Genomic DNA, 22,920 nt, shown 5'->3' with positions numbered 1-22,920 from the left:
CTCCAATTAAAAATCTAAGCTTCCACCCTAAGATACTATTTTTAAAAGGAGAAAAATAAACCCAAACCCAAGCAGAAGGAAAAAAACAATAAAGATAGTAAAAATCAATGAAATTAAAAACTGAAAAACAATAGAGAAAAGAGATGAAGTAGAAATCTAGTTCTTTGAAAACATTTTAAAAATTGAAAAACCACTGGCTAAACTGACCAAAGAGAGAAAGACATAAATTATCAATATCAGGAATGAAAGAGAGAGTATCACCTCACACGTCACAGACATTAAAAGGATAAAAAGAAAATACTACAAACAACTCTGTGCACATAAATTCAACAACTTAAATGAAATGGACCAATTCCTTCAAAGCCACAAAAGTCAAGCAATAAGAAATAACCAGAATAGTTTATAGCTAGTTCAAGAACTGAATATGTACTTAAAAACCTTTCCACAAAGAAAACTCCAGGCTCAGATGTTTCCACTGGTGAATTCTACCACACATTTAGAAGGTAACACCCATTCTATACAACCTTTTTCAAAAAATACAAGAGAATATTTCCCAATGCATTTTATGAGGCCAGAATTATCCTGATTCGAAAAGCAGACAAAAAAAAGTACAAGAAAAAAAAAAGTACAAGAAAAGAAAACTACCTGCCAACATCTCTATGAATATAGGTACAAAAATCCTCAACAAAGTAGCAGGAAATCAAATGTAACTACGTATAAAATAAGTAAGGCACTATGGCCAATTGGGCTTATCCCACAAATGCAAGGCTGGTTCACTATTCAAAAATCAGTCAACGTAATCCATCACATGAGTAAACTAAAGAAGAAAAAAAACATGATCATATGCAGAAAAGGCCTTTGAAAAATTCAACTTCTGCTCATGATAAAAACTCAGTAAACCAGAACTAGAAGAAATCATCCATAACCTAATAATGGGTCCCTACCAAAAAAAACATAGTTGGTATAATATTCAATGTCTAAAGACTGAAAACCTTCTCCCCAAGATTAAGAATAAGGCAAGGATGTCCACTCTCACCATTCCTCCTCCACACCATGCTGGAACAACAGATTGGAAAGGAAGATATACAACTGTCACTATTCACAGAAAACACTATTATCTACATAGACAATCCCAATCTATGAAAAAAAAAAGCTCCTAGAACTAGTAAGTAAATTTAGCAAGGTCTCAGGATGCACAGTAACATACGAAAATTAACCATATGCTTATATACTAGAAGTAAACAATTGGAAAACAAAACTTTAAAAATGACCACTTAAAATAGTGCTCCAAAAAAGATCAAATGCTTAGGCATAAACCTAAGAAAAACATCTGCTGGTTCTGTATGTTGAATACCACAGATCTTAAAAAAAAAAAACACACAAATGTATATAAATGGAAAAACATACTGTGCTTGTGGGTTGGAAGATTCAACACAGTTAAGATTTCAATTCTCCCCATATTCATCTATAGATTTAATGCAATTTCAATCAAAATATCAGCAGGATTTTTTTGTAGATATAGGCAAGCTGATTACTAAATTTACATATACTTGAACAGCCAAAGGGAAAGAAACTAAAATAACCAACACAATTTTGAAAAGGAAGAATAAATTTGGAAAACTCACATTAGCTGGTTTTATGACATTATAAAGCTACAGTGATCAAGACAGTATTAGCAAAGGGCTAGGCACACAAATCAATGGAACAGGATAGACAGTCCAGAAAAAGACCTACATAAATATGGCCAATTGATTTTTTACAAAGGTACAAAGACAATTCAATGGAAAAAAAAAACTATTTTCAACTAATAGCACTGGAAGAATTGGACATCCTAACACACAAAAACAGAATCTCAACTTAAACTTCTCACCTTGTATAAAAAGTAACTCAAAATAGGTCATAGATTAAGAGTTTTTTAACTCTTAAAAGAAAACATAGGAGAAAATCTTCATGACCTTGGGTTAGGCAAAGAGTTCTTAGATATGACACAAAAAGCTCAATAAAAGAAAAAATTGATAAATTGCACTTCGTCAAATTTAAAGACATTTGATCTGTGAAAGATACTATAAAGATGAAAACACAAGCTACAGACTGGGAGAAATCATTTGTATCCCTATCATGGAATATTACAAAGCAATGAAAAGGTATGAGCTACTGATACAACAAATTGGATGGATCTCAAAGGCCTTACGCTGAGTTTAAAGCCATCCTCAAAAGATTACACACTAAGTACTTGCATTTATGTGGTATTCTAGAAAAGACAAAACTATAGGGATAGATGAGTGGTTGCCAGGGTTAGGGGTGGAGAAAGGGTTTCACTACTAAGGGGCAATATTCGGGAACTGTTTGAGGTGATGGGACTGTTCTGTATCCTGGTTGGTGTGGTGGTCACACGACTCTACACATGAATTAAAACCCAGAGAACTATACACCAAAAAAGGGACTTTTATTGTATGCAAATTGAAAAAATAATAAAAAAAATAAATACAAACAAAGAAAAAAACCCACAAGCCTAATCCCAAATTACAAGTACCTGATTTTCAAACACGCTGCCCATAGCGCTGCTCTCACAACCCGTGGTGAGCTTGTTGTCAGCACCACCAGCCCTAAAGAATGGCCAAGGGGCCAGAAGCTTCTAGCAGGTGGTGTTAATTTATTCAATTCAACTGAGCAAATATTTATTGACCTAAATATTTTCCAGATACTTTGGATACATCTATAAACTAAAGAAACTAAAATCCATACCCAGTATGCGAGAGAAGGGATGTAGATAAAAAAGATAAATATTATAAATAAGTCAATTGTAAATAATAAAAATGATTACTATGTATATAGTATAATATATTGATATAATATGATAATACATAAATTACATACTATGAAGACAGATGATAAGTGCTATTGCAAGAAAACATTAGAGCAGAGACAGACTCAATAGTGCTAGGGTGGAGGTGGGAAGCAATTTGCAATTTTAATTTGAGCACCAGGGTTGGCCTCTTTGAGAAGGTAACATCTGGGCAGCCTTGAAAGAGGGGATGCAGATATCCAGGGGAAAGCGTATTAAGCAAAGGGAACAGCCAGTGCAAAAGGCTCCAAGGTGGAAGTGTGTGTGGCATGGTCAGGAAACAGCAATGAAGCCTGTACGTACTATCGCCCTGAAACCAAAGCCACATAAAGAAAAGAAAACTACAGGCCAATATCCCTTATAAATATCCATGCAAAAATTCTCAACAAAATACTAGCAAACCAAACCCAACAGCATATTTAAAGGGTAATACACCATGATCACATGGGATTTATCCCAGGAATGAAAGAGTGGTTCAACTAGGAAAATCAATCAATATAATACACACATCAACAGACAAAGGAAAAAAAACACAAATGATCATCTCGACTGATACAGAAAAAGCATTTGAGAATATCCAACACCAGTTCATGATAAAAACATTCAGAAAACTAGGAATAGCCAGGAACTTCTTCAACATGATGAAGGGCATTTATGAAAAGCCCACAGCTAACATACTCAATAGTAAAAGCTGATCCTCAAATTCATATGGAATTGCAAGTGACTCTAAATAGCCAAAACAATATTTAAAAAGAAAAGCAAAGTTGGACAACTCACACTTCCCGAGATCAAAACTTACTACAATGCTACAGTAATCAAAACAGTGAGGTACTGGCATGAGGATAGACATGTAGGCAAACGGAATAGAGCTGAGAATCCAGAAATAAACCCATACATCTATGGCCAATTGACTTTTAACAAGGGTGCTAAGACCATTCGAGAGGGAGAGAATGGACTCTTCGACACACAGTGCTGAGAAAAGTGAATAGCCACATGCAAAAGAATGAAATTGAACCCAGGCTTCACACCATATAGTAGATCAATGACCTAAACATAAGAGCTAAAACCATAAAACTTTTAGGAGAAAACACAGCGATAAATTTTTATGACATTGGATTTGGCAATGAAGTCTCACATATAACACGAAAAGTATGAGCAACAAAAGAAAATATAGATAAAATGGACTTCATAAAAATTTAAAACTTCTGTGCATCAAAGGACATTATCAAGAATGTGAAAGAACAATCTACAGAATGGGAGAAAATATTTGCAAATCATATATCTGATAAAGGTCTAGTATCCACAATTATAGAGAGAACTCGTACCACTCAACAACCAAAAGAGAAACAATCCAATTGAAAAATGGGCAAAGGACTTGCATAGATATTTCTCCAAAGAAGATATACAAACGGCCAGCAATCACATGAAGATACTCAACATTACTAGCCATTAGAGAAATGCAAATCAAAATCACAATGAGATACCACTTCACGCCCACTAGGATGGCTATAATTTTTTTTTTAATGGAGAACAACAGGTGTTGGTAAGCATATGGAGAAATCCGAACCCTCATACATTGCTGGTGGGAGTGTAAAATGGGTTCAGCTGCTGTGGAAAACAGATAGTTTAGTGGTTCCTCAGAAAATTAAACATAGAATTATCATTTGACCCAGCAATTCCAAGGTATTTACCCAAAAGAATTGAAAGATACTCAAATAAATGCACTTTCAAATACGTTCATAACAGTATTGTTCACAATAGCCAAAAGTTGGAAACAACCCAAATGTCCATCAACAGATGAATGGATAAACAAATTGTAGCATATGCATACAATAAGATGATAGTCACCCACCAAAAGGAATGAAGTACTGATACATGTTACAATGTGGATGAACCTCGATAACATTATGCTAAGTGAAAGAAGCCAGACATAAAAAAAACTACATGTTGTGTGATACCATTTATACAAAATATCCAGAATAGGTAAATCCATAGAGACAGAAAATTGGTGGTTGCATAGCGGTTGGCTAAAGGAATGGGAATGTGCATGAGTTTTCCTTTTAGAGTGATGAAAACAGTTTGGAACTAGGTAGAGGTGGTGGTTTCACAACACTGTAAATGTACTAAATACCACTGAGTCGTTCACTTTAAAATTGTTAATTTTAGGGGCCGGCCTGGTGGCGTAGTCACTCTGCTTCAGTGACCCAGGTTTGCAGGCTGGGATCCTGGGTGCAGACCTATACCACCCAAGCCATGCTGTGGCAGTGACCTACATACAAACTGGAGGAAGATTGGCACAGATGTTAGCTCAGGGCCAATCTACCTCACCAAAAAAAAAAAAAAAAAAGATTTAAAAAATAAATAAACAAAAAGAAAAAATAAATAAGTAAAATTGTTAATTTTATGTTATGTGAATTTCATCTCAATAAAAAAAAAAAGATGCTTAAAACAATTTTAAGGAAAAGATGCTTAGTACCTGGGTCAGAAGTTCTCAAACTTTACTGTGCTTAAAAATAACAAAAGGAGTTTTTTAAAAAACAGATCGCTAAACTCCCCAGAGATTGTGATTCAGGAAATCTGGGTTATGAGACTGTATTTTAGTGCCTCTGCAACTGATTCTGATGCAAGTAGGTGGTCTACAGGGCACACTTAATTGCTCTAGAGAATGGATCCCAAGAGTAGGAAGAGGGCAGGGGTTCTGGATCCCAAGGAGACACTGGTACCCCACCTGACCCAGTGTTCCTGGATGGCTTGTGTCTTGAGAAAGACCTATGGATGTAACCAAAAGTTATAATTCACAAGTATGTAATTATCTGTATCTTCGGGAGCCCAGAAGTGGGAATGGGGGAAGGCAGATGATTGGCCAAATTTTGCAAAGTGAAAGTGACACCATTTCATTTGAAGAACTATAGAGGCCTGGGGGAATCTGAAGCAGTGAGGCCTCATCACCTCACACAGCGCCTGAGCGTGGCCGTCAGAGCCTGTCCCCGCTTCCCCATCCCCACAGCAGCAGCACATCGTAGAGGACGGCGGCTCAGATCCTGGTATTTTTCCTGCTTGATATGTGAGACAATCCCTTATCTGGACTACGTCTAAATTCGGGGGTCAGGATTAAGATACTCTATCTCCTCTTACTAAGGCCTGTGGATTCTTGAGTGATTAATTAGGAAAAAAAAATAACACGGTCTCATTTTGGCTGTTCACATTGTTTACTCCAGACAGCCACCATCTTCTTCCAAACCAGATCTTCCTCCAGTGCTTCTGTCTCAGGACCCAGGGCCAGCCCCTCCCTCTCATGCTCTCATCCTATCCGTTACCAAGGCCTGGAAACGTTCTGTCCTAAATACGTCTCAAAATGTTCTCCTACTAGCAGTGCCGCTGTCTTAGCTCAAGCCATCGCCATCCCTGGAAGGAGAGACTGACAGCTCCCACATTGCTCTCCCTCCCCGTTCTCATTTCTGCCCAACCATCCCCACACACACACCCCAGGTAGCCTCTGTAACATGCCTGCCTGCTCTCCTGAGCCTGCTCCCCAAGGAAAAGCATCTACTCTCCTGGCCAGCCCGCGAGGCCACTCATGCCTGAAGACCCACTTTCAGGCTCAGATCCCAGTGCTCAGAGTCAGTCTGTGGCTGTAAGTCTCAGTAATCCCTACCAAAGGCCTGAGCTCCCCTCCCTCAACATGGTTGACATTTTGGTCTCTCCTCTGGGCCTCAGAATGCCCTCCCCAACCATCTCAAGCCAGCTGACTCTCTTTTATTGTAGCTCAGCTCAGGAATCCCTTCATCCAAGAAGGCCGTGCTGAGCCCCCTCCCACTACGTTAGGTGCACTGCCCTGTCTATTCTCCATTAATTTCTGGGGCTGCCCGAATCCTGGCATCCACCACTCTGGTTAATGATCGGTTCACACATCTGATTCTCCCACATAAGGTTGTAAGGCTCAGGCAGTGGTCGTTTGTCCCCTTCTCCCAAGTACTAACCAATGGCTGGCCCCGAGCTGGCATTCCCTGAGTATTTACTGAAAATACTCGACTCAAGTTCTGAGGATTCAGATGGCTCTACCACGAAGGAAGCCAAAGAGAGGGGCAGGCAGGAGCAGCATGTCTGAAGGACGACTGCACGTCGGACATCTGGGGACACCAGCTGGAGCAGCTGCTCTGCAGCAGTGAGGAGACTGGCTCCGCCTCAGGCCGCATGGCAATTAAAGCAGTCTGAGCTCCACGAGTCACAAAAGCCACGACAAGACCCTTGCCGTCTAAGAGAAAGGGCCCAGCGAGGCCAGGGCTCCACAGAAGGGAGGACAGGCTTTGGGCAGATGCTTCCTGCTCAGCTGGGTTCTCACACCTGAGATGCACACCCAACACCCAATGTGCTCACACGTGCACACACACACACACGTATCCACACGTGCACACTCACACACACACACCCTTGTACTCAATCCATGGCTGTCCGGAAGAGCACGGAGAACCAAGCCCAGCCTGAAGGGCAGATGTGACAGCGCAAGACCCCCTTGCAACCACTCAGGGGAGTGTGGCCTACTCACCAGGGAGGGAGCTAGCCCACCCTCCAAGGGCACATAGGTCAAGGTCCAGGACTGGCCCTGGGGGTAGATTCTTGGAGAACAGGGTGCTGATGTTGGGGAGGATAGAATGGGGATGCAGCAGCAGAGGGACACCCTCCAATCTGCCTCCATCCCAGGGCCTGCAGTCTTCAGAGGGAGCTGCAAAAAATTCAGGCACTAATGCAGCCTTGCCTGCGGAGCTTCTGATTCCAGCAAACGCCTAGACTACCCTGGAGGTGTGGGCGTGCGGCAGTGTTTGAGCCTCATCTACCACGAAAAGGGAAAAGGTCCAAGTGCTTCACTTTGCAGTTTACCATGTACCCTCACTGGGTCTTTCGAATTGACGGCATACTGCATATGCAGCCAGAAAGTCAAATCTCTCTGGGTTTTGGACCTGTGATATTTACTGAGTGATTACTAGGTTCTATTCCCGATGAAGAGCAGCAGAGGAAGACAAGGGACTGTTTAGGGCTCTGGTCTGCAGAGCATCCATTAAAACCTCGTCGTTGCCTGGTACACAGCACATTCCTGTTTAACGATGCCCTCTTATGGACATGAGTTATAGCCACAACTGAAGTTCAAATTATAGGTCATTGGGATTGTTCCTTTTGCTGACATAAAGAGTAAAAGTCAGCGCATAAGGCCCAGCAGGGGCGGGGAGAGGTCAAATGCTAAGGCAGGCATCAGAGTTGGGGTACGCCCTGCTTTTGAAGGGGCGTCTCTCTGGGTCCAGTTGTGACATGACAAACACCGTTATGCCACAGCCTTACCTAGAGACCTCCATGGCTCCACCTCACCTGTAGGATAAAAACAAAATGGCCTAGTGTGGTGAGCGTGCAAGGCCTGACCCACTCACCTCTCTACCTTCACTTGCAGACCCCCACTGGCAAAGGGCTAGCTGAGGACATCGTCCATCCTGGGTGACGGGGTCTAGTAAATACCGGAGAAGGTCAGCATGTGACTAATCTCCACTGCAGCTGCCAAGTATTGACCTCTACTGAATGATATCCTGGGCAAGTGGGTGTGAGTGCATGTGTGTGTGGGGGGGGGGGAGGTGCGTGTAGGGGGTGGGGATGTGGAGTGTGGATGTTCTAGGGAGTTGGACTGTATGTGTGGAGTATGTATGTATGTGTGTGTGTGTGTGTAGGGGGTGTGGGTGTGGGGTGTGGATGTTCTGTGGGTGGGTGGACTGTATGTGTGGAGTGTGTGTGTGTAGGGGGCAGCGGTGTGGGGTGTGGGTGTTCTGGGGGGGAGTGTGGAGTATATATGTGGTGTGTGGAGTGTGTGTGTGGGTGTGCTGTGGGTGTGTGGAGGGGTGTATGTTTCATAGAGATTATATATTCTGTATTTTGGACATCACATATATATTTTGGGAATTCTATAACATATAACATCTGTTTTGTGAACAAAGTTACTTAAAACATAGTTGTTACAGATTAAACCAGCTAATTCTGTGGAGAGCGGAGAATGCATTGACACACAGGGGCTCAGTGAAGGGCAGCCATGGTCACCATGACTGGCACCATTGTCATCCCCAGTCCTCACCTCACAACGGCCCTCTAAGTGGATACTATTATTACCCTGGCACTCAAATCAGGAAATCGAAGCTCAGAGAGGTAAGTAACAGGCCCAAGAACACGGTCACTAAGGCACGGAGCACGCCAGCCTGAGTGCAGGCCCACAACATCTGCCCCTCCTCCCTGGAGACCAGGGCCCACTTTGTGTAGACACGGCTGAGCCAAGTGGCTTGCCCAAGGGGATGCCAAGTGTTGGTGGTGGGCGGGGATGAGCACTCTGTCCCCACTCCCAGCCCACTGCCCTGCCCTTTACCCCACAGACTCTCTCAGGAGAGGCTGAGGTTTCACTTCCTCTTCCCTAACCATTAGGGAAAATCAGGGGTGATGTATTTCTTTTAATGAGGAAAAAATTTCTCTATTTATGAAATCTGACTCTTATACATTTAAAAATTACTCACTGTAAAATCAGGATGACATTTGACACCGGAGTTATCCGTCAAGAATCAGGGCTGATGCCATCTATAGATTAGAACCCAAACTTTAAACTGCAGGCTATTGTGTCAGAACATTTAGCAAATCATCACCATTATTGTGGAAGTATCCAGAAAAAGCAGGAAGAACTCACACACACACACACACACACACACACACGGGCTGTGGAAGAAGACCTGAGTTCCAAGTCTGACTCTGTCACTTACTAAACGCGTGATCTTTGGCCACGATACTTACCCTTTCTCAGCCTCTGTTTCTTTATTGGTAAAATTCTAGGTTTTGGGAGGGAATTAAGTGAAAATAGGTTCTCAGCCCCCAGAGACATTTGACAAATGACCGTTGCTTTTCATCGCCCAGTGCCACTTACTACATGTCCCCCAAAGCTGACAGATGCCTCCCTGCCCTCTGACAGCTGGGGGAAGCTGTGCAAGTTTCAACACTAAGGTTCCAGGTTAACTTGCATGCTGTCCAGGGCAGAGGCCCCTCATGACGTCCCCCTGGATAGAGAGATCGAGGAACCTCAGAAGAGGAATTCTCCCAAGACAAAGCAAGAATAGAAAGGCCTGGAACCTGGCCAAGCCTGGCTCACAAAGAGCAGCTGCAGCCTCACTCAGGCATTCCTGTGTCTGCAGAAAGAGGGGATGGCCAGAGTGAGGACGGGCTGCGTGGAGCCTGGGAAAAGGCAAGTCTTGGAGCAAGACTCACACTCAAAAATTATAAACCACAAAAGAAACAACGGACCTTTGGTAACAGCCACCAAAACAACAGATTCTAGAATCAGACTCTCAAAAGACATAGAAAAAAATAATTATGATTCATATGTTTGGAGAAATAAAGGAGACAGAGAAATACAAGCAAGGAAAAAGCTATAAAATCATCAAGTTTATTTATGATGGTATATCTAGAAATGTAAAATATGATCATTGAAATTAAAACTTCAAAACTTAAATGGCTGGATTAAATGTCTTATTAGATACAGCTAATAGGAGATTCGATGAGTTGGAAGAGAGATCAAAAGAAATTGAACACAGCACAGAGAGACAAAGAGACAGAAAATGTGAAGGAGAGGTTAAGAGACATAGAAGACAGAAGGATAAAGTGAAGCACATGTCTCACTGGAGTTCCAGAAAAACATCATAGAGAAAAAGGAGATGTCGTAATTGAAGGAAACATCCAGAATTGATGAATGACATCAGTTATCAGATTCAGGAATCCCAAAGAATGTCAAGCAGAATAAATTTTAAAAATAATCCAAATCAAGATATATTATAGTAAAATCATCGAACAGGAATGATGAGAAATCTTAAAAGCAGTCAGAAAGAAATGACAGATTACCTTCAAAAGACGGGCAGTAAAAATGCAGCTAATTTCTCCACGGCAACAATGGAAGCCACAGCTGGAGGAGTACTAACTTCCACATGCTGTGAGAAAATAACTGTCAACCAAGAATGTAGACCCAGAAAAATGATCTCTCAGTAATTAGGGAGAAAATAAAGACTTTTTCAGAAAAAACCAAGAGTTTACCATAAACAGACTGTCAGTGAAGAAAGGTCTAACACATGTACCACTGGCAGAGGGAAAATAACCCCAGATGGAACGGTATAGGTGCAAGAATGGTGAGCACAGATATTGAAAAATATGTAGGTAAATCTGAACAAACATTGTACAAAACAATAATAATAAATTCTTTGTTTATCCCAAATAGCCGAAGCAATCTTGAGACAGAAGAATAAAGATAGAGGCATCACACTCCCTGATTTCAAACTATATTACAAAGCTATAGTAATCAAAACAGTATGGTATTGGCATAAAAACAGACACATAGATCAATGGAACATGATAGGGAGCCCAGAAATAAACCCATGCATATACGGTCACTTAATTTATGAGAAAGGAGCCAAGAATTTACAGTGGGGAAAGAACAGTCTCTTCAATAAATGGTGTTGGGAAAATTGGACAGCCACATACAAAAGAATGACACTGGACCACTATCTTACAACATATACAAAAATTAACTCAAAATGGATTGAAGACTTGAACGTAAGATCTGAAACTACAAAACTCCCAGAAGAAAACATAAGCAATAAGATCCTTGACATTGGTCTCGGCGGTGATTTTTTGGATATGACACCAAAAGCAAAGGCAACAAAAGCAAAAATCAACAAGTGGGACTACATCAAACCAAAAATCTTCTGCACAGCAAAGGAAACCATCAACAAAATGAAAAGACAACATACTTAATGGGAGAAAATATTTGCAAATCATGTATCTGATAAGTGGGTAATATCCAAAATACATAAAGAACTCATACAACTCAATAGCAAAAAACAAACAATTCAATTTAAAAATGGGGAGAGGATCTGAACAGACATTTTTCCAAAGAAGATACACAGATGGCCAACAGGTACATCAAAAGGAGCTCAACATCACTAATCATCAGGGAAATGCATATCAAAACCACTGTGAGATATCACCTCACACCATCAGAGTGGCTATTATCAAAAAGACAAGAAATAACGAGTGTTAGCAAGGATGGGGAGAAAAGGGAACGCTTGTGCACTGTTGCTGGAAGTGTAAATTTGTGCAGCCTCTATGGAAAACTGTATGGAGGGTCTTCAAAAAATTAAAAATAGAACTACCATATGATCCAGCAATTCCACTTCTGGGTATATTCACAAAAGAATTGAAAGCAGAGTCTCAAAGAGATATTTATACACCCATGTCATAGCAGCATTATTCACAATAGCCAAAACATGGAAGCAATCCAGTGTCCATCGACAGAGGAATGCATAAGCAAAATGTGGTATATACACACAATGGAATATTATTCAGCATTAAAAAGGAAAGAAATTCTGACAGATGCCACGACATGGATGAACTTTGAGAACATTATGCTATTCGAAATAAGCCAGTGGCAAAAAGACAAATACTGCATGATTCTACTTGACTCTACCCAGAGTAGTCAAACAATAGAGACAGAAAGCAGAATGGCAGTTGCCAGGGGCTGGAGAGAGGGAAAAATGAGGAGTTATTGTTTAATGGGCTTAGAGTTTCAGTTTTACAAGACAAAAAGAGGTCTGGAGGTGGATGGTGGTGATGATAGCACATTATGAATGTATTTAACACCACTGAACTGTACACTTAAAAAGGGTTAAGAGAATAAATTTTATGTCTGTGTACTTTACCACCGTAAAAAAAAATTGGAGAAAAATACTGTGAAGAACTGAAAAAAAAAGAATAAAAAGCTAAAAGGATATTGTGAACAGCTTTATGCCAATAAACTGAAACTTAGATGAAATAGGAAAATAAACTTGAAAAATTACTTACTAAGAATGATTCAAGAATAAATTGAAATTTATTCTCACATGAATAAATCTTCTCACAAGAAAATATCAGGCTCATGAGGTTTTACTGGAAAGTTCTATCATATAGCTAAGGAATAGAAATAGTAACCTTTACGTAAACTCTTCCAGAGAAGAGAAGAGGGAACACTGCCCAACTCGTCTTATGAGGCTAGCATAAACTTGATAGTAAAAATAGTAAAGAAAGAAGTATAAAAGGCCAAACTTTCTCATGAACAAAAATTCTTTTAGAAAATTAGCAAATGAAAGCCAGCAATAAATACATCAGGAGCAAGATGGTGTATTCATTAATGCAAGATTAGAAAACCAATTAATTTAGCAGATTAACCAAGGAAACAAGAACAATCATACGATTATCTCAGTAATTGGAGATTTGATGTCCATCCCACCCCCAACATCGATGTCTGGCCAACAGGGGCTCTTTGGATAAAAATGTGTGACGTCTTTCGGAAGCATGCCCTGTAGTGGTAAAGGTAAGATGACACGGAGAGGTGGTAGGCAGGATAGTTTATAGCAATATTAATTTGTGTTCTGTCATTGTTGCTTCAGAGGAATAAAAATAGATAAGCAACTTCTGCTGTTTTGTTCCTTCATTTTTCCCCTCCCACCTCAAGGGAAGGAGGGCTGTTCTTTGTGCTCCCTTGCTACACAGGAACTTCCTGTTACAGGAACGAAAGTAAAAAGTTGTTTATAGGAGTCTGAGCTCATTGAGGAGACTGGCCTGCAGAAGTAAAAGGAGCAATTGCCTTAATTCGGGGAGTGGAAGTAGCAAGAAAGAACAAGAAGAGTCAGCACGATTGGGAAGGATACTGTGGTTTGTGACCTATAAGTCAAAGGACCTCATCATCCCACAGCCTGGCAGCGCAGGGTGCGGGGAGAGGATAACGCCTAGGAAGACAAAGGCTGCCCTCACACCAGGGAGGCTGGGCACAGGCACCAAGGTTCCCAGGAGCAGCAAAGATGCCAAAAGAGAAAGTGAGCCTACGGGCAGAGTCCTGCCTTTGGTTTCCCAGATCGGGTGAGCCTCCCTGTTCTTGTATGACCCAATAGCATCCCCCTACCCTGTATTACTCAGATTGGTTTTCTGCCAGCTCCCAGGGTAGGGGAGCTTGGAGTCAGAGTTAACTTGATTTAAAGAAAAGAAAATCATGTGACATTTTTGTGCCCCCAGCTTGTGTTCTGGGCTTCCCACCCACTACACATGCACAGGATACGTGGGTGGAGACGGGAGACAGAGGTGCACTGATGACCCGATTGCGGAAGCAGACAGCAAAGCTCTACCTCTCCTCCAGCTCTGGCCACTGCTTGAAGTTGCCTTGGGGGTCACTGCCGGCTTCTCCCTTCTGGGCATCCACAACTGGGTCCTTCCGGGCCCTCGGGGACTCCTTCAGGTCCCTGCGTAGGTGGAGGGTGCCGCTGGCCATGCTGTCCAGAAAGCTGAGGATCTGGAGGCAGCTCTGTATCTTGGGTGGGAACGGGCTGGTGGAGGAGAAGGCCGCACTCAGCAAATCAGTAAATGGCCTGGCCTTTGTGTCCGCCCAGGAGTGCAGAGGGGCTTCCTCCTCCTCCGGGGCCCCAAAACAGCCCAGCAAGCAGAGGTCCTCGGCCAGCTTCTCAAAGAGCCCGTTCCTCTTGAAGAAGTCACCGTTGACAGGGTCCAGGTGCAGAGCCGCAGACAAGGCACAGAGGGTGTGCAGGACCAGGTCCAGGGTTTGGCTGGGGGACACTGCCCCCCATGTCTGCAGCGGAGGCTCCTGGAGAGACCCCTCCAGGTCGGAGAGCAGGGACAGCAGCCCATTGAACCCACTGGACACTCTGAAGGCAGCACGGCCTTTGGGGGTCTCCAGGATCCGGAGGAGAGACTGAAACACCAATGAGATAAAAATGAGCCAAGTCCAGGAGCAGATCTTCAACGCTGAGCTCCCGCACAGCCCTGCCAAAGCATTCCATGCTCTCCCCTGCTCATAGAAACAGCGAGCTACCCGAAGGCCGGTTCTGAAACAGTGGGAGGTCAATATTGCTCCTCTTCATTTTAGTTTTAGGTCGCCCCTTGGTGCCTTGTTTCAAATGCCTGATCTTAAAGCCTATGCTAATTTACAGGGTTGATTTACTGTCCTGGGTCTTGACTTAAATGCATGTCCCTCCAGAAAGCTTTCTCTGACCCCTAGCTTTTATTCACCCCCGGGCGAGTGCTCACACAGCCCCCTCTAATTCCCTGAACAAAACTCTCCTCACACTGTATTGAAGTTACTTGAAAGTTGAAAATTCAGCCCTCCACTAGACTGAAGCTCCACGAAATTGGGCTTACTCACTGCTGTAGAACATAGCACGCACTTAATAAATATTCACTAAATGAATGAAATGAACCATCTCTTATTGCAAAGGAGACTCACAGTGAAATCTATATAGAGCGGCCTATTGTTATTAATCTCCCTGTCTGTGCAAACATGGGTACTTGGATTAAATGAGGAAAGATAGTAAAAGGAATCTGCTTAAAATCTGGTGTGAAAATATGAGGGAATCAAGGTAGAGAAGAGAAACCTTTAATGGAAGGAAACATAAGTATAGCATATAGAATAGATCATGTGTGGAGTTTAGGCTGCTTATAACATACATACTAGAAGCTCCCCTCTCCAGATAGCTGAGTGTTTACTGGACAGACACACTTTTATTTCCTTCTAAAACCAAACATTTATTGAGCACTTACAACGTGCCATTCATTGACTGCAGTGCATGTAACATTAGATACGTAGAAAATGTTTTGGAAGGAAGGAAAGAAGCATTTAAGTAGTTCTCATTCTGTGCTAAAGCTTCACACCTAAAAGTGAAGAATGTATGGACTATTTTAGATAAATATTAAAAGCCTCTTGGTTTTGGTATTTGCTTATTTATTATTCACAAAAATTGCACAGGACTCCATCTAAGACTCAGGCGTCTTGTGCATGCTTCTGAGAGAGTGGCCAGTCTTCGTGGTTTCATTAGTAGGCTGTGGTGTGAGGTTTGAATTGTTTCATCTTTTCAGATATTTAATGCCCTAGTGACGTACAGAAGGGAATTGTCCAGGAAGGCCCAACTTGGAGTCAATTCCAGGATGCTTGAAACAAGGTTCAAAGAGAAAAAATAGAAAGAAACTCCCAAAGTTGGTGGGAGGGGTGATGCTGCATCTTAAATGCATGGTTTAGGATAACCGTCTATAGTATGATGCGTGAAAGTTAATGGACAAAGAGAAAACTGGAAGGTCAGGAAAAAAAGGAGGGAAGGGACTAAATTTAAAACCTCTCATATAGAGAAAGTCAAATAGAAACTTAGTAAAGTTACAGCTAACTATTAAATATGAAGTCATGCACTTTTTAGGGGGAAAGGTAATTTTCCAGCTCCATCTCTACAATGCTGGTAATTCTAACCTAACACTAGTGTTTTTCTGAAACAATACCATGTGTGTCCCTCACACCCTAATTTTGTTCTCTGATATTATATTCTACCACAAGAAACCTGAGCTGCTTGGTGGGCAGTAGATCTCATGTTTGGGGTAGAAGAAAACAAAATGAGCAAAACTGAGTGAACGCACACGGGCAGGACTCTTTCAGAGAGGAAGAGAAATAACGACCAAGGGGCAGCTTAAAGAGCTCCCACTGCCCCATCTATGACATTTTGAGAAATTGAAAAGTAAAACAAAGATTGTAGTAACTAGAAGAATCTATGAAAGGCCAAAGTCCACAATTATGTTCAAAATGGACAAATGAAAATATAGAGTGAGGTAGAAAAAGTCTTCCCTACCCCTATGGGTCAATTGATCCTTTCCCGGTTACAGAAAAAGAAAATGCATGACTTATGGTGGTTAGATCAATGGTTACTCACCACAGCTTGGGGACAACTGTGGGGAAATTAAATTGTCATTTCATGCTTTGAAAGAAACCCAGCATCAGGCCATCCACTAACAGAGATCAAATCAGAGTCGTGGGATAGACTTCAGGGAAATGGGCTTTCCAGACTGCCAGAAAGATGGAGACAAATATGACATATTAAGGACTGGGGAGGACAACTGCTTTCTCCTCCTGGGTGAGGATATGGCCTACTCCTGAATTTGGCTCAAAACCCAGGAAAGTTTGACATTTGCAGACAGGTTCTTAAAGGGAAGCATGTAGACGGTCACAGCAGGTTGTCTAGAATGGTGATGCTCAGTGAATGAGAAAGCTCACGACGTAGCAACCCTGAGCCTTCTTGACTGTGCAAGGCCTTTCCGTGTGTAGACAGCGTCACCGCACCTGCCTGTCCCTACCCCTCCCCCCGCCGGGACTCCGGGGCCACCAGAGGCTACAGGTGCACAGACTATGTCTGTGCCTGCCTTGTGTGTGTGAGCAACTCCTTCCTGACAGAATATTCTCTCTTTGACCAAGTTGGAAACGCACTCCAGCCTTGCAGTATGTGCGGTGGTGGTAGTCTCTTCCTGCCGACTGATCATCCACAGGAAAGGCTGAACACTTGTGCATGGTACAGCATGCCTTGCATTGTCTCAACCTGACTTATGCCTTGTCACGTGACTCGTGCCATGAAAAATAGATAAATCACCCAGACATCAGGAAATCTTAAGCTCTAGGACGTTAAACCGTTTAAATTTATGTGAGTTCTTTCCATGGCTTCTAAAACCACTAGAAGGTTGTTTAAGGCAGACTGAATAAATGAAGCTCTTCTGTTTATCACATGACACGTGACAAAACAAATACCAAAAAGGGAGAATGATTAAAAAATAAAACTAATCAGATTATAGGCAATCATCCAATTGAGCACTGGATGACCACTAAAATCTCTCTTCTCTCAAGAAACCACCTTCCAACTGTCCAGTTTGACAGCTGATATTGCTCAAAAGGACTCCATCATTCCAAGAGTGTTGAGAGGAGATATTTTAAAGAGAGAAGCAACCCAATAATAGTCCTCGTTAAGATCTGTGCCTCTCAGAGTGTCTGTCCCCTGTAATTCCTAGATGGCTCTTTTCTCCTCCTATGGGGAGGGGGGAGGAGGAAAGAAAGGCTGTGCTTAATTGTTGCTTTGTTTGATTTATTAAATTCAAAGTCATTATCTAAAATGGGGGTAATCTCATTAGAACTTAGACTGCTCTATTATTTCTTGGGATGGGGTTAATTTCATATTTGCAGAGTCATAAAGTAAAGAGTCCAAAATCCAATTACAAAGGCTTAATTTCATAGCAACTAAAGAGAAACATTTCTATCATAAAGGAAAATAAATACTGTGCTACTTTGGGAAACGATTTGTCAGGAACTGGGGGCCTAGGAGGAGGGTCTCCATTACTGTCATTCAAGTTTGCCTGATAATGCATCACCGGGGCTGGCGAGTCTTCGGATGGGAGTAAATTTAATCAGCTGAAGTCAAAGTAATCAGACTAGGGGTGACACATTTCAAGAAAGGTCAGCGTTAAGCACATTTTCTCCTCCTTAACTCAGTTACCATGTCATCGTCTCTGAGTTAGTATTCCTCCAGCTTGAATCTATAAAATGGATGTCTGCTGCAAAGCGCTAACTATGTTAGGACTAACAGGATTTATTTCACATTCTATTATTTGTTATTCCTCATAATTTTCCATGTGTCATGCTGGAAGACCGGTGAGGTAATGAGATTAAGCTCAGAGTTGAACAGCTAAATGTATATTAGCAAATCAATCTGAATTTGTGCATAACCCAATCACAGTCCTCCTGGCCGTGGAGGGGAAATTCATTTGCTTACATTATTCTTTGACTTGGTTACCATTTGCTAGAATTAGGTGGTGAAGGCGCATGTGCTTCTCTATTGGTACGGAAGCACCAGTGAATTCTGGAAACAACTGCCCTAAATTGGGTGTTTCTGGAGGAATTTTCTCCTCTAGAGCAGCTGGACGATTCTGCCTCAGGGCCGCCGGGATGTAAACCCAAGTCAGAGACGGCAAACTTTCGTTGGGGGGAGCAGGAGGCCCTGCCTTCGAGGTCCCCCCACTCCAGCTCTTCCCCCTCATCTTACATCGTCCTCCTCACCCTACATCTTTGCAGACACGGTGCTTTGGGCAGAGTCTGCTCTCAAACTCTAAGTGAAATCCAGTCAGAAAGAGCTCATTTTACATCTTTGCTTCTAAAGTTCTAAGAGGTTCCCAAGCTGTTTTAGAACAAATGTAGATCGCACATCAGATTCCAGGAAACGTTCACTAGCTGCCGACATGACTCAGAGGTGAGTGAGTCTGGAACAGGCTCTTGGGCCCATCCCTCCCCACTGCCCACTGGAGCAGCAACATGCTAACAGCCCTGGTCCTGAGAGACCAATGGCGGCTCGGGCGCCCTCCTGACTGCCCAGCAGTGACTTGGCACCCAGGGAGAAGACAGCACATTGAATGCCGGGTGTGACTTTGTTAAATAAGCTCACACAGTGTTAATCCCTGACGTGCTCTCTTGATAGTGTGATTCTGAAATGATATTGAATCTGTAAAACATCATAATGGCTTTACATCGCTAATTCTAGAAATCCAGTCCTATTACCCAAGGGCTGACACTCCAATAAGGTGTCTCTGGGCTATAGAGAAAACAAGATGAACTTTCCATGAGCAAAGCAGAGCACGCTTTTCTATATTGGACACAGAAACACTTGTGCTCTCCAAGCAAAGCAAAACCAAAGCTTTCCTTTCTGTGGATCTGTTTGATTTTCAATATGAAAATGTCAGGGCCGGCCCGGTGGCTTAGCGGTTAAATGCGCGCGCTCTGCTACTGGCAACCGGGGTTCGGATCCCAGGCGCGCACTGAGGCACGGCTTCTCTGGCCATGCTGAGGCCGCGTCCCACATACAGCAACTAGAAGGATGTGCAACTATGACATACAACTATCTACTGGGGCTTTGGGGGAAAAAAAAAGGAGGAGGATTGGCAATGGACGTTAGCTCAGAGCCGGTCTTCCTCAGCCAAAAGAGGAGGATTAGCATGAATGTTAGCTCAGGCCTGATCTTCCTCACAAAAAAAAAAAAAAAAATGACGTGTAAAAAAAAAAGAAAGAAAAGAAAATGTCAGAAACAGATGGGGATTCTGATTATTCACCCAACAGAAAACCGAAGTCCTGACTTCTAGGTCATGCCTTCTCTGTTCCTATCAGAATAAGGCTCATGTGACTCAAGCCAAACACAGACATATGAGAAAAAATGCAACAAACAGTACGGTGAAGAGCAAAGATCTCTAGATTTTAAGTCACAAGTCTCAGATTCAAACTCAACTCCATCATTTCAAACATTAGACGCTCTCTGGACAGGGCCCTACTGGAACATTAAGACCTGACCACATGAAGCTAAGGCCCTTCCCAGCTATAAATTGTCACTAATTCTTGATCTCTCTCCCCCTTACTTTCTCCTTCACATGCCCCCTCAATCCCTTTACCTCACATAATCATGGGACTCTAGTGTCTTTCAAAGACATGGAACTTGCCTTTTTTGTTTCATGTAAATCACCTTCACTGGTCTTTTTGGCCCTGTAATTAAGTCACAGTTTCGTTTCTTGTCATCTGTCACACACGTGATAACCATGGCCATGACATCACTTTTGTGTGGGCTTCTCACGATGCTGTGGCCATGTGATGATAGGAGGACAGTGACATCAGTATCTGACACTGGCTCCGTAGAGAGACGAGGTAGGTAAGACAAACAAAATCCCATTCTCTAAATGTTTTAAAATGGTTTTGTACAGAGATAGTCATGGCTGAGTAAAGTGAATGGTTTAATTTTGGAAATCAGAGCAACTTTGTATTTTTTAAAAATTCACCAATGACCAAGTATGGAATGGTAATGAAGGATGAGTGTGTTTTATATGCGGTTTGCTGCACATGTACCTGAGAAGTCCCCAAGTCACCTCCCAGGGGGGTATTTGCATTTCCCTCTGCTCTTCTCTTAAACAGCAAATAACAAAAGAAAGGTGATTTTTTAAAAGGCATAAGCCCACAAAGACAAAAGGAATGGAAAACAGGAACAGCAACAAAATTGTGAAAGCTGTAAGGCAGAAGGGATAGTGGTAATGATATTGATCATCATCTTTAACTGTTTTAAGATAATTTGATGATTATTAACAATATTACAAAAACAAAAATATATACTCCTCTTTGTTGCCCAAAGGTGACACCCCAGTTTTACTTCTTCCTTTGTACCCACTGTTCTCGTGCCTTTGACTGCCTTTTGCTTCCTTTTCCCAGCTCGAACATTCTCTCCTCTGCCCGCCTTCCTCAACACATATGGCGGCGTTGGGCTCGCCTATGTCTCTGTTCCTGAGGCAGCCTGCACTCAGTGTCCACCAGGGCATCCCCAAAAAGCTGCACTGCACTTATCACTTACTTATTATGAGCCCTGGTCTAGAGCTCCCAGATGGCAAGGGCTGTATCTCACTCGACTGTGTGTCCCAGGCACCCTGCATCAGGCCTGGTAACTGCTAGATGCTCACTAAATGCTGGTCAAGTAAAGGAGGCAGCTGCTTGGCCACCAGGGATTCAGGCTCCACTTCCACAGTTTATAGTGCCGCTGGGAAGTAGCTGCCCAGCCAGGGAGCACATTTCCTGGTACTCCTTGCATCCAAATGAATCCTGCCCAAAGTTCTGCCCAAAGAAAATAGGACAGAAGTTAACGTGTGCCAGCTCTGGGCCTGGACGAGAATGCCTTGTGCAACTCTCCATGCCCTCCCTTCCTTTACCTGCTGGCTGGATTAGATGCCCAGGTGACAGCTGTCCCTGAATGACACCTGCCTGCAATCAGTGATTGGACTGTACATAAGAAAGAAACTTCCAATGTGTCAGGCTACTGAGGCTGTGGGATTTATCTGTTGTAGCAGCTAGTCCTACCCGAGCTGTATAATACGGTGACCAACTGAGAGAATGAATGCGTGCATGGGCAAACGTCGACCACCTGCCTCATGTCCCTGGGAAAGCCTGGCACAAAGGAGGACTTGACATCACCTTCAGGAGATCCAGCTTCAGCTTCAGTTCTCCTTGAGTGGATGAGCACAGGGCGCCCACGATGATGCTCATGTACTCCTCAGCGTTGATGACTGACAGCTGCTCCAAGATGCTGAGGGAGGCTCCCCGGTACCACTCGTCGTCCAGGAAGATCTTGATGAAGGGCACCATGCCGTGGTCTTTCAGGACAACTGGGGGCCAGACAGACAGTGTGGGGCTAGAACAGTGGGAGCCTTAGCACCTTAGTTTCAATTTCAAGGAAAGCTTTTCTTTACAATTTCTAAGTTTGTTTTGCTTCATTTGTATGTGTCTCATCTGCCCATTAGAAACTTTTTTCAAAATCCACACTGTTAAAATGAGAAGAAGAAAAGAGAAACTGTGGAGCTGAGAATTAAGAAGAAAAACTACTTTCTTCTCCAGGGAGAATTCTGTTTTATAAAAAAAAATTTCCTATTTTTTAGAAACCTAAGTAATACAAACTTTAGCTAGATAAACCTCTGCCCTGGATTTCCACATAATTCCCTAATCCAGGGCCAATAGCAATTCTCTCTGCCAAAATTCTTACTGAAAGCAAACCAGAATTTAAGTTAAGAACATATTTAATTCCTAGGTAGTTTCTTGGAGCAGGGAGGGGAGGATTAAAGAAATTTGGCTGGTGGTATATTTTTGTTGAAAAGTAATCCTAAGAATTTCTTCCCCAGGATTGCTGTTTGGAATAATCAGGTGTGGAATAAGAGCTAGGAGGTAACTGTGTCGTTTAAATAGCGTGATGTGGATTTGAGCTGGTCAGCTCCACAAGGCGGGATTTCTCCAATCATGGACCAGGTACCCTCTACATGGAAATCGCCTTGGAGGCCTGCTTAAAAGTAGATTCCTGAGCTCTACCTTGACTTGATACTAATTAACCTCTGGAAGTGATCCTGGGAATATGCACCTCCATAAACCAGCACCTCCAGGGAACTTTTATGGTCGAACATCAGAGACCCTCTGCCATAACGAAATAATCATGCACATTTGCTATAGTTGATCTGTGAGGGCCTCAAATAAAGATGCCCCAAATCACCAAACCCACTGATGTCACTCTGTTGATGCATCTGCTTCATAGTATAATATACATGCATATATATTTTATACACATATTTTTTTAAATGTGGAAGCCACATGATCTTAGGAACCTAAAAAT

General features: G+C 42.5%; 1 protein-coding gene across 1 annotated transcript in view; it reads right to left on the bottom strand.

Annotated features, from left to right (window-relative positions):
- The window catches only part of WDFY4 (WDFY family member 4), a 277,648-nt gene that overhangs the window by 229,282 nt on the left and 25,446 nt on the right, over positions 1-22,920 (bottom strand). The window contains exons 10-11 of the mRNA XM_058542855.1: positions 21,738-21,928; positions 14,062-14,642 (exon numbers count right to left, since the gene is read on the bottom strand). Of these exons, the coding sequence (XP_058398838.1) occupies positions 14,062-14,642; positions 21,738-21,928 (772 nt within the window). The remainder of the gene's footprint in view (positions 1-14,061; positions 14,643-21,737; positions 21,929-22,920) is intronic.

This window comes from Diceros bicornis, chromosome 6 (assembly GCF_020826845.1).
Source record: "Diceros bicornis minor isolate mBicDic1 chromosome 6, mDicBic1.mat.cur, whole genome shotgun sequence".
In the NCBI taxonomy this organism is placed as follows: Eukaryota; Metazoa; Chordata; class Mammalia; order Perissodactyla; family Rhinocerotidae; genus Diceros; species Diceros bicornis.
The sequence above is the reverse complement of the archived record's forward strand: the minus strand, read 5'-3'. Positions and strand labels throughout refer to the sequence as shown.